Source organism: Triticum aestivum, chromosome 2A (assembly GCF_018294505.1).
Source record: "Triticum aestivum cultivar Chinese Spring chromosome 2A, IWGSC CS RefSeq v2.1, whole genome shotgun sequence".
In the NCBI taxonomy this organism is placed as follows: domain Eukaryota; kingdom Viridiplantae; phylum Streptophyta; class Magnoliopsida; order Poales; family Poaceae; genus Triticum; species Triticum aestivum.
Window position 1 is genome coordinate 417,521,073 of NC_057797.1, and position 11,411 is coordinate 417,532,483.

Consider the following 11,411-nt stretch of genomic DNA (forward strand, 5'->3'; position numbering starts at 1 on the left):
AAAATAACCTCGGCGCAGCAAAGCACGGAATATGCTATCCCGGACTTTATTTCTCATCTTATTGTAAACGATCTCGCTGTTATTTGAGAAATAAAGGTTTTTCCTTGTCAAAAAAAAGCACTCGACTGGTACTAGTTTGTGTTTTTTTAGGGACAGTTTGTGCTAATCTTTTCTTTTTTTGAGGGTTGATCGATAGGCTACACGTCTTGCACGGAATATTCCATCGAGCGGTGCTTCCCACATCGCCAGTGACTCGCACACACCTTCCAGCTGGTCGTAAGGGTAACCTTTTTTCTCCACGTCCACCCCGCGCTTCGCTCGGCGTCCCCGGCAAAATGCACCCCAAAACCCCGCTTCTCCTCCTCCTCTTCTTCGCCGCCGGCGAGGCCGCGGGGACCACCCTCACGGCCACCCCGGCGAAGCTCACCCAATCCGACCAAGAAATCAAGATCCGGTGGTCCGACCTCCCGTCCCCGGATGGCCTCGACCACGTGGCGATCTACTCCCCGCCGTCCTCCAGCGACCGCGACTTTCTCGGCTACATCTTCCTCAATGGCTCCACCTCCTGGCGCAGCGGCCGAGGAGAGCTCACCATCCCACGGCTGCCCAACCTGCGGGCGCCCTACCAGTTCCGCCTCTTCCGCTGGCCTGCCAAAGAGTACTCCTACCATCACGTCGACCACGACGGCAACCCGCTCCCCCACGGCCGCCACCGCGTCGCCCTCTCCGGCGAGGTCGCTTTCGCGGGCTCGGCCGCGCGGCCCGAGCAGGTGCACCTCGCGTTCGCCGATAGGGCCGACGAGATGCGGGTGATGTTCGTGTGCGCGGACGCCGGAAAGAGGGCTGTCAGGTACGGGCTTGAGAAGGAGGAGGAGAAGGGCTGGGCGGAGGTGGGCACGGAGGTGAGGACGTACGAGCAGAAGCACATGTGCGACGCGCCGGCGAACGACAGCGTAGGGTGGAGGGATCCGGGCTTCGTCTTCGATGGCCTCATGAATGGGTTGGAGCCCGGAAGGAGGTACTTTTACAAGGTAAACCAGAGATTGAATTCCCCACAAGAAAATACCCAGAGATTGAACCTGCAAAAAACTAATTTTATCAATCGTGATAGCAATTTTGCTCCATCAATCTGGCTTAGAAGCTCAGATGCATTTAGAGATTGATGTTCGTGTGCATAGGATTCGAGTCTGGGTGTGAGCTAGAGAATATTTCTCGTTTCAGAAGATAGTTCAACCTATGTAGACCTACAGGTAATTGCAAAGCAGCTCCACCATTTTAACCACCCTTGAAGCTAAGGTGGTCCTGAACCTGTGAACCACAGTTAGACCCTTTAAATATAATTCTACATCAGTACTACTCATAATAGAAAATATTCGCCAAAAAGGTGAAATATATGCTTTAAACAAGTACTCTCTCCGTACCAAAATATATGCTTTAAAGGTCTTATATTTTGATACAGAGGGAGTATAAGGACAGCCTAGGCCACACTCGTAGATCATCTGAATTGGCGTCGAAGTCAAAAATCAATGTAATCGTTGACAAATTAATGCCATACAACCTCCAATCAACATACCTTAAGTACACATATTCAGAACATACCACATTACAGAATTGCATACTGAGTTCTAGGGATGTATCAAAACTTTCAGAAAAAACGGCCCAACACATCAGTTTTCATCGGCACCAAAAGGGAGCACACCCAAATAATGCTTAAAGTTTCCAAACACAATATAGAGTGGGATCATTAAATCAGGATTGTTAATATATTATATAATACGATAAAATTAATGACGTGAAGTTCTGTATCAGTGTGATCACAATCTTTAGGAGCAATAGCTAGTATATAAAAATGTCATCCTTTTGAGTTGTGATGGAAAGAACTACATACAATTCATTCAAACAATACCATCTTATGAAACAAAATTCTCAACATTTCCTACGCATTTGATCAACAAATCTCCAGAACATGATGTAGTATTAACTACTCCCTCCGTTCCAAATTACTCGTCGTGGTTTTAGTTCTGAACTAAAACCACGACGAGTAATTTGGAACGGAGGGAGTATTAAACAAGATGTGAAAACAAATTATAAGCGGTTGTATCTCTCTGGCTTACCGTCTATGCTCAGTCCTCTCATAAAAATTAAGGCCGTCGAAGACATAGTCTAGGCCATAAGCCTAACAAGCTGGCCTGTGGGGCAAGCTAAGCTAGCCCAACAGCAGCAAACAATTGTTATCTACATGTTCAGCATGTATTTTCTCTTTAGCTAACTGAGCTATTTTTGGTAGGTCGGTAGTGACCCGGGAGGATGGAGCAAGACATACAGCTTTATTTCACGTGACAGTGAGGCCAATGAAACCATTGCTTTTCTCTTCGGTGATATGGGCACTTATGTACCATATAACACCTACATCCGCACACAAGATGAGAGCTTGTCAACGGTGAAGTGGATCCTCCGTGATATTGAAGCCCTTGGAGATAAGCCTGCATTTATTTCGCACATTGGGGACATCAGTTATGCCAGAGGCTATGCTTGGGTGTGGGACCATTTCTTCAGCCAGATTGAGCCTATTGCAGCCAATACTCCATACCATGTCTGCATAGGAAATCATGAGTATGACTGGCCTTCACAACCTTGGAAACCTTCGTGGTCTACATATGGAAAGGATGGTGGAGGTGAATGTGGAATACCATACAGTGTCAAGTTCAGGATGCCTGGGAATTCTGTTTTACCTACTGGCAATGGAGCTCCGGACACACGGAATCTCTATTACTCTTTTGATTCAGGTGTCGTGCATTTTGTATACATGTCGACTGAAACTAATTTCGTTCAGGGCAGCGACCAATACAATTTCCTAAAAGCTGACCTGGAGAAGGTGAACCGAAGTAGAACCCCATTTGTTGTGTTTCAGGGCCACCGGCCCATGTATACCTCGAGCAACGAAGCCAGGGATTCTGCCATGAGACAGCAGATGATCCAGCATCTTGAACCGCTCTTGGTGATGTACAATGTGACCCTTGCCCTGTGGGGACATGTCCATAGGTATGAGAGGTTCTGCCCCATGAAGAATTCACAGTGTCTGAACACATCATCAAGCTTCGTATACCCTGGTGCCCCTGTTCATGTTGTGATCGGGATGGCCGGACAAGACTGGCAACCGATCTGGCAACCAAGGCGTGATCATCCAGATGTTCCCATCTTTCCGCAGCCTGGGATCTCCATGTACCGTGGTGGTGAGTTCGGGTACACAAAACTGGTAGCTACCAGGGAGAAGCTAACACTGATGTATGTCGGGAACCACGACGGACAAGTCCATGACATGGTGGAGATGTTCTCTGGACAAACATCTACTGAAGCTAGCGCTACTGAGGCGGTCAATCAAACAAAGCTCAGCTCGGGAACCAGCACCAAGCTGAAGATTTCCCCATTATACTTGGAAATTGGAGGTAGTGTGATGTTGGCATTGCTGCTTGGTTTTGCCTTGGGATTTCTCCTCAGGAAGAAGAGAGAAGCCGCACAATGGACTCCGGTGAAGAACGAGGAATCCTAAGGATCATAGATATTGTCCCTTCGCCTTCAGATACCGTCTGAGACGAATCAGACCGCGCATCAACACAGTAATGTCACTTCTCAACATTTTTTAGGTTCTGTACGTAGCGCTGTGTTTCCTAGCAGATACAGTGTTTAGGTGTGGTGTGGCTGCGTTTGTATATGCCAGGCCTGGGCAACACAGCTTTCTCCCTCCAGTGTACAATAGTCATCCGAAATAAGCAACACGTACGATCTTCACATTATGGTAGTGTTGGTTAGTGAGAATGGTTGACCTGTATCATAATGTAACACGATCCATTTGTCACTATTGTGATCATTGTTGCTCTTTTATGCCAGCTGGTTCATCTATGGCACAACATCATACTATATTAAACAAAATCAAAATAGGCATCAATGAAAAAATGCATGTGTGCATACACTGCAAACAATTGTTAAACTATTGGATGCAGTGTGGATGTGGGTGTGGCCTGCTGGTGAGAGCAAGCTTCTCCACTAACAAGATACTGCCAAATTATTGCAACTCCCGCCATCAAAGAAGATACGGACAACATGCAGTTTGACAACCCCTGCTGTTCGGAACAGATTGTGTCACGGATTTAGTTGATTACGGTCATGCATGCCATATGGTCAGCCCGCAACCAATGGACACACGATCAGGTTCCGTTTGTTCCTATTCATTTGGTGAAGAAGGTCATGGATGATCTGCTACTGCTTGATATGCCTACACATAAACACAACATCCCTGATGATCAATGTTGGAGGTGTGTGACGTTGGATGGGTAAAAATCAACACTGATGAGCCAGCAACAATGAAGCTCACATGGGAGGTGGTGGTGGTGTGGTTCAATCTCACCTGGCCTTCATGGGAGCTTGGAGTAAACCCTTCATTGGGGTTCGCACAACAATTCTCGTTCTATTGTAGCACCTATCCGGAGAAATTGTCAAGTTTTATTTCCTTTTCTGTTAGACATGTCCTGTGGGATGTTAATAGTTTGGCGAACCTATGTGCCAACTGCCAAGCATGTGTGTTCCTTGTCGGTTTCTGAATGCTAGCTCGAGAAATGCCTGACTTTTCTTGTTAGCAGCCTTAGAGCTGATTGTAACATGACCTTGTTAAAGCAATAAAGCTGCCCAAATTTTCATGGCAAAACAAAGTAAGACGGAATAAATGTATTATAATATCATACTCTTTTTAATCTACAATGGTCTGGAATTCGATTTAATCACCAAACAAATCTTAGCCATCATAGCCTCGCCACCCCCTTGAAAACTGCAATGAATAACACCAATTTGTAGCTCTTGATAGTATTATTGATGACCAGCAATGACGTAATGCGCCGGACAGATATACTGCAACGGATCAAACTAGTTTGGATGTTATGGTCTATCCTTTTTCGCTTTCTTGTGGATGATAGACATTGAAAAACTTAGGCAATATAAACTATGGAAAACTGAAAAATCTCACCGACTAACCTTGACCTCTGCCACGTGATCACATTATGGGTGTCTAGATCTTTCGACGAGAGGCGCTCGTTCGATATAATTGACAATATACCGTCGGCAGAGGCAATGGGTGTAGCTCTTGTAGAATGCCCTTATCGTTAGTGGCTTACAGATGCGAAGATGCTATATCTAAATGCAAATTGCGAAGAAGAAGCATACGACAAAAACATTATTCTAATCCTGCAAAAAGGCATTATTCGAGTCATCGAGCCTTTGGCTGGCTAAAAAGATGAATGTGCATAATGTTTTCCTTGAATCAGACTCCCAAGCGGCAACGCGAAAGATCTCGGAACAGAACAAGGACCTCTTAGCTTTGGGTCACGTGGTGCAGGAGATCAAGACAGTGCTTCAAACTTTTGACGAGTTTAAAATGAGCTGGGTGTGACGTAAGGCTAACTACGTAGCACACATTTTTGGCATCATGTAAAACTTGGTTTCAGGTGTCACCCGTAAGCAGTGGCGAATCTAGACAGAAATTGAGGAGTGGGCTCAAAGCCTGTATCATGCAAATATCTGTTGGGTTGGGCTTGCAAGTGGCTGAGTTGAGCCTTGAAACTAGTAGTGAAAAACTTTTTTACAGTGCTGGAGGGGGGGCTCAAGCCTGTTAAAGCCCTCCTAGTAGATTCGCCCCTGCCGGTAAGTATTGTTTCGGTGGTAGCCTCGGAGTTTGCTGCATTTGAATAAAATGCAACGATTCCAACTCAAATAAAAAAAAGTGTGGTTCCATGCCAAAAAAATCGGCGCTCCCTGGTCCACAAATGGTCACTCTTAGTGTATTTAGCTAGTTATTATATTCTAACAGCTGTGTCCATATACTAGCAAAGATTTATTTTTTGAAAAAAGAAACACCAGTGGCAGGCCGTTGGAGAACGGTCATCCCTCCCCACGTCGTTATTTCCGCCGAGACCAAGGCGAACGCGTCGTGCCGGCCCGTCGCCGTCCTAGTCCTCCTCCTCGTCGTTCTGATCGTCCCCGTTCTGATAGATAGACTAGCAACAAAACCGGCAAAGGCGTTGGCCTTGTAATCTCTCTTGCTATTGTTTTCACTTTACCAGAGCTCCTCTCAAGGCGGCCGGCCGTGCACCCGCCGCCGCCTCCCTCTCGTGCACCGTACTCCTGCGTTTCCTCGACGGCAACGACATCAATGGCGGCACGGCAGTGACCGTTCAAGCGGCGGCACTCGGCCACTGCCTGCTAAGTGGCGGCGACGTCGGCGATAACCGCGCGCGGTACGTTATGTTAATTTACTGCTCCTGTTTCCTGCCTGTACGATCGAGGTCACCTGAGCGTATCCGCTAGCTTTAGTTGAGACCAAGACGATAGGTTATATGGGAAATTGTGGATGTTGACTTTATTGCAATAGAACTCCAGAGGTTTAGATTGCAAGAATGCAAGATTAACACAGATTTTTGCTACATTGGTCGTCAGAATTTGCAGGAATACATCATCGGAGTAAGCCATCTAAGCTGCTGTCCAACATTTGTTTTCTGGCCACTTCAATTTTCCACGCATAATCTGCTGGGAAAGCTCAGTTTCTAATGCTAATGATCATACCTAGCTACTTTCATTCTTACCAATCTAGTATTATTTTGATTCTAGTTGACAATTTTCTTACCATTTTTTCTTTTCTTTCTATGTAGATATTTTGCCTAAACCTTTGGGCTACTTCTTGGTGACGCTTGTTCTGGAGTGAGTCTCTCTAGAGAGACATGGGCTCCCTAAACGACATTGGTGTTGCCGCAGGAATAAACATATTATCCGCAGTGGGCTTTCTTCTCGTGTTCGCAGTTGTTAGGATACAACCTATTAATGATCGGGTATACTTTCCAAAATGGTACCTTAAAGGGACAAGAAGCAGCCCAAGGCACATCGGAAATGTCTTGTCAAAATTTGTGAATGCTGATGTGTCAACATATCTTCGGTTTCTCAACTGGATGCCCGCCGCGCTGAAAATGCCAGAACCTGAGTTAATTGAGCATGCAGGACTAGACTCTGCGGTATATGTCCGCATCTATCTTCTCGGGTGAGCATGATATCTGTTTATCTGAATTCTCACACCACAGCATTATACTAGTTGCTTACACTTCATGTCTTCCAAGTTCCAAAATGCCTATTTTGTGATGTAAACAGATGGATATGTGGATCACTGTGTTTGTAACCAAAAAAACATTATGCCTAATGATGGTGCATTGTTGTTTTGCTTTGCAGTTTAAAAATATTTGTGCCAATTACTGTGCTGGCATTTGCTGTCCTAGTTCCTGTCAATTGGACTAGTGCAACTTTAGGGGATGATGAAGAGGGTCTAAGTTATGATCAAATTGACAAGCTTTCAATATCGAATCTTGGTCCAGGTTCAAAAAGGTATTACTTCTGTTTACTCCTGATATCCTGGCAATTTCAGAATTTATCGTTCCTCAAGCACCTGCCTGATTATATAGCTATAGATGCAGAGATGCTGTCCTTCTAATCTCCTCATGTCACTTCACTTGGCTCATATTTATTCTACTGAAACTGCTGTATGTTTTCATAGGTTTTGGGTACACATTGGAATGGCCTATGTGTTTACCTTTTGGACATTCTACGTGTTATATCATGAATATAAGGTTATAACAACTATGAGATTGCACTTTCTTGCCAATCAAAATCGTCGGCCCGACCAATTCACGGTAAGATATCTTAACCATGCAAGTTTAATTGGTGTTATGGACCTCGCTGGATCTGAATGTGAATTTTTCATCTTGTTGCTTTGATTTTTTTTCTCGAACCGTTTCAGTAAAACAAGCATAACAATTAGTAGGGACTATCTTTGTGATAGTAAAACAAGCAGTGTACGTGTGTGTAGAATTTCTCAGATTGAATGCAGTGTGTAGAGTAGTTTCCTTGGCTCATAACTCATTTTCCTCCTTATTTTCAGGTACTTGTGAGAAATATACCAGTTGACCCAGACGAAACAGTTGGTGAGCATGTTGAGCACTTCTTTGCTGTGAATCATCGCGAGCATTATCTCAGCCACCAGGTTTTACTCTTTTCTATCTTGTGTGCACCGTGGTATCGTTATGGTGAATACTACTGATACGAATTTAAACCATGAAATTCAACCGAGCATCAAGTTACTTTGTTTTCCAGTTGTTATTTACTTTTCAACTGAAATGCAAGCTTTCTAATTATTTGTTTGCTTTCCAACCGAAGCACCTGTAGGCCCATATGCCTTTATCTTTGAGGATTTTTATGGTACCCTATACTGCTATAGATGGAAGTGAGCAGTATACAATCATCCGCCGCTGATTTCGTGAGGGTAGTCTCGTCAGTTTTCCGTTTTCTAGAATAACGCTAGCTCATCAGCAATCGGTCTGTTGGCCCTGGTTGTGCTGTCGCCCTGTTCCCCGCCGCCCACTCAACGACTAGCCGGCTCCGCCGTCGTCGAACTCGCCTCATTACTCTGTTATGGTTCAAATCTGTTTCTCATTCGGGGTACGTAACTGATCAATAGGTTGCATACAACGCAAACGCCCTTGCCAGTTTGGTTAAGAAGAAGAAAGGCTTGCAAAACTGGCTGGTCTACTACGAAAACCAGCACGCTAAGAACCCTGAAAAGGAGCTGACTATTAAGGTAATAATCTTCCCTCCTTTGCAAATCATGCACCTAAGATCGGTTCGTCACAAAGCTATTTCAATATGTGCTCTAATCTGCAAGTGGTATGGCTCATTTACGTACTTGTCTTGTAGACAGGACTGTGGGGTCTTTGGGGGGAAAAGGTGGATGCATTACAACACTACAAGACAACAATCGAGGAGCTATGTAAACAGGTGCCGGTCATCGTCTTGATAGTGTCATCAAGCAGCACCAATGTCTTCTTTCATTGTACTGCATAGTTCCTCCTAAACGCTGAGCAGCAGTATTAACAATATGTAACCTGTTAATTGCAGGAGGATGAGGGGAGGCAGAAGGTGATTAGTGATCCTAAGGCTATAATGCCAGCAGCATTTGTGTCTTTCAATAGTCAGTGGGGGGCTGCTGTTTGTGCACAAACACAGCAGACAAGTAACCCAACGGTGTGGTTAACTGAGTGGGCTCCGGAACCTCGGGATGTTTACTGGCCTAATCTCGCCATCCCTTTTGTCGAGCTCTCGATCAGGAGGCTTATCATGGCTGTTGCGCTCTTTTTCCTGACATTTTTCTTCATGGTCCCAATTGCGCTCGTCCAATCCGTGGCCAATCTCGACGATATTGAGCGGGTGCTTCCTTTCTTGAAACCTATAATAGAGAGGTGAGTGTAACCGCTCCTTGTTTCACGGTTCAATTGTGAAAAACAAAAAGGGAAAGGCATTTGTGAGATCACTTTTCCCCATATTTTGATTAACGATTCTCCTTGCTAAATAATCAAGAGCAGAAAAAAAAATCTGTTGAATTTAATAGACCTTGAATTACATAAAAAGTCAGCCACATTATACTGATTTGTTTACAAGGTACTGCATTGCTGGATGTAATTTTCATGGTCAATGCAATTTCCTGCAGAAATGGTCCAAGGTCAGTCATACAAGGTTTCTTGCCAGGAATCGCATTGAAAATCTTCCTTATATTTCTGCCAACAATTCTCATGGCCATGAGCAAGATTGAAGGCCACGTATCACTCTCTGGATTGGAGAGGAAGACAGCATCAAAATACTTCCTGTTTATTTTCGTCAACGTATTCTTGGGAAGTGTAGTAGCTGGAACAGCGTTCCAGCAGCTGAACAGTTTTATCCATCAATCCACTAACAAGTAAGCCAAATTTTGCACTTGGATATAATAACAAGGGTTCAATTATATTTATACTACCACATAAAAAAACTCGTTTACTTTTGTTTTGAAAAAGAATTCCAGAGACCATTGGAGAATCCATTCCCATGAAAGCAACTTTTTTCATCACCTACATTATGGTGGATGGATGGGCAGGCATTGCCGCTGAGGTTCTTAGGTTGAAGCCGTTGATCATGTTCCACATAAAGAACACATTCTTGGTCAGAACCGAGCAAGATCGCGAGCAGGCCATGGACCCTGGGAGCTTGGAGTTTGGCAGCACCGAACCGCGAATACAGCTCTACTTCCTCCTAGGGCTTGTATATGCTGTTGTGACACCCATCATTCTTCCTTTCATCATAGTCTTCTTCGGCCTGGCCTATCTTGTTTTCAGACACCAGGTACACATCTGTCCTCCAGTTCAAGTGATCTATCTTTGTGTTCTTTCAGCTTCAAATTTTTCTTGTGGATATCACATCCACATTGGCATAGATCACAAATTTCTGCTTCATCACAGTATAATGCGCCAAAATACTAATCCTTGGTATGTTTCTTTTGTTGCAAGATCATCAATGTCTATAACCAGCAATACGAGAGCGGCGCGCAATTCTGGCCAGACGTACACGGACGAATCGTCACCGCATTAGTCATATCGCAGATCCTGCTGATAGGACTGCTGAGCACACAGGAAGCAGACCAGTCCACTGTCGCCCTTCTTCCTCTTCCTGTCCTGGCCATATGGTTCCACTACGTCTGCAAGGGCCGGTTCGAGCCGGCATACATAAAATTCCCCTTGCAGGCAGGATCAAAACGCATTCTCTTGATCTCTTCTCCATACATAACTGCAGATGATATTCACATCGTCTCCAATGTTAAGCGAGAGCTGCGTTTGATGTTTGCAGGAGGCCATGGTGAAGGACACGCTGCAACGGGCAAACGACCCGATGCTGAACCTGAGAGAGTACCTCAAGGACGCATACGTGCACCCCGTCTTCCGCAGCGGTGACATCTATGAGCTCTTGGCCATGGATGAAGAGGAGAACCCCCACCTTGTCGCGACCAAGCGGCGGTCTCGGATGACCACGCCGGTGGACAGCAAGTTCAGTTCCAGCTCTGGCACCAACGAAGGAGAGTTCAGCCGGCCGCGTCCTAGCTGACAATGAAATGGGAGCAGGCGCTGTCGAGTAAACTTGATCGGCATCTGCACTGCACCAGTGCATTACCATGTGTGGACGACGTCGATGGAATTGTACATTTGGAGATGTTAGAGCATCTCCAACGGCACACAAAAAGAATGACTACCTAAATCCAGTTTTAGGAGTGAAGAGAGAAGATTTAGGTAGCAATTTTTTTTCTGTTTTTTATAGCGGACCTAAAAAGAGTAGGGCGTTTTGGAGCTCGGCCTCCATGGAGGCCGGATTTTTTGAAAAATTCAAAATTCACACTTTTCGGTTTCAAAAAAATCTGAAAAAAATCATACAAGTAAACAAGGATGTTATGTGTATGTATGTAAAATTTGAGGATGAAATACCCTAAAATGCGATCTGTGCAAAAAAGATAAATTCATGGACTTTTA

At 44.9% G+C, this 11,411-nt stretch overlaps 2 protein-coding genes across 2 annotated transcripts; both read left to right on the forward strand.

Annotated features, from left to right (window-relative positions):
* Positions 1 to 267: 267 nt before the first annotated feature.
* LOC123188860 (probable inactive purple acid phosphatase 2) lies at positions 268 to 3,882 on the forward strand. The gene is made up of 2 exons (XM_044601133.1): positions 268 to 1,031; positions 2,288 to 3,882. Exons 1-2 carry the CDS (start codon positions 336 to 338, stop codon positions 3,548 to 3,550), a joined length of 1,959 nt encoding a protein of 652 aa, XP_044457068.1. The 5' UTR covers positions 268 to 335; the 3' UTR covers positions 3,551 to 3,882.
* Positions 3,883 to 4,954: 1,072 nt separating this feature from the next.
* Positions 4,955 to 11,411, forward strand: LOC123188859 (CSC1-like protein At4g02900). Its single transcript, XM_044601132.1, has 12 exons — positions 4,955 to 6,284; positions 6,696 to 7,078; positions 7,264 to 7,416; positions 7,586 to 7,721; positions 7,970 to 8,071; positions 8,546 to 8,665; positions 8,782 to 8,862; positions 8,983 to 9,323; positions 9,572 to 9,817; positions 9,912 to 10,236; positions 10,401 to 10,634; positions 10,738 to 11,411. Exons 2-12 carry the CDS (start codon positions 6,765 to 6,767, stop codon positions 10,990 to 10,992), a joined length of 2,307 nt encoding a protein of 768 aa, XP_044457067.1. The 5' UTR covers positions 4,955 to 6,284; positions 6,696 to 6,764; the 3' UTR covers positions 10,993 to 11,411.

Coding starts and splice junctions, on each gene's coding strand:
- LOC123188860 (XM_044601133.1), top strand. CDS start 336: ATGCACCCCAAAACCCCGCTTCTCCTCCTCCTCTTCTTCGCCGCCGGC. Junction 1,032..2,287: donor GAAGGAGGTACTTTTACAAG/GTAAACCAGAGA, acceptor TATTTTTGGTAG/GTCGGTAGTGACCCGGGAGG.
- LOC123188859 (XM_044601132.1), top strand. CDS start 6,765: ATGGGCTCCCTAAACGACATTGGTGTTGCCGCAGGAATAAACATATTA. Junction 8,666..8,781: donor AAAAGGAGCTGACTATTAAG/GTAATAATCTTC, acceptor CTTGTCTTGTAG/ACAGGACTGTGGGGTCTTTG. Junction 10,635..10,737: donor ACATAAAATTCCCCTTGCAG/GCAGGATCAAAA, acceptor TGATGTTTGCAG/GAGGCCATGGTGAAGGACAC.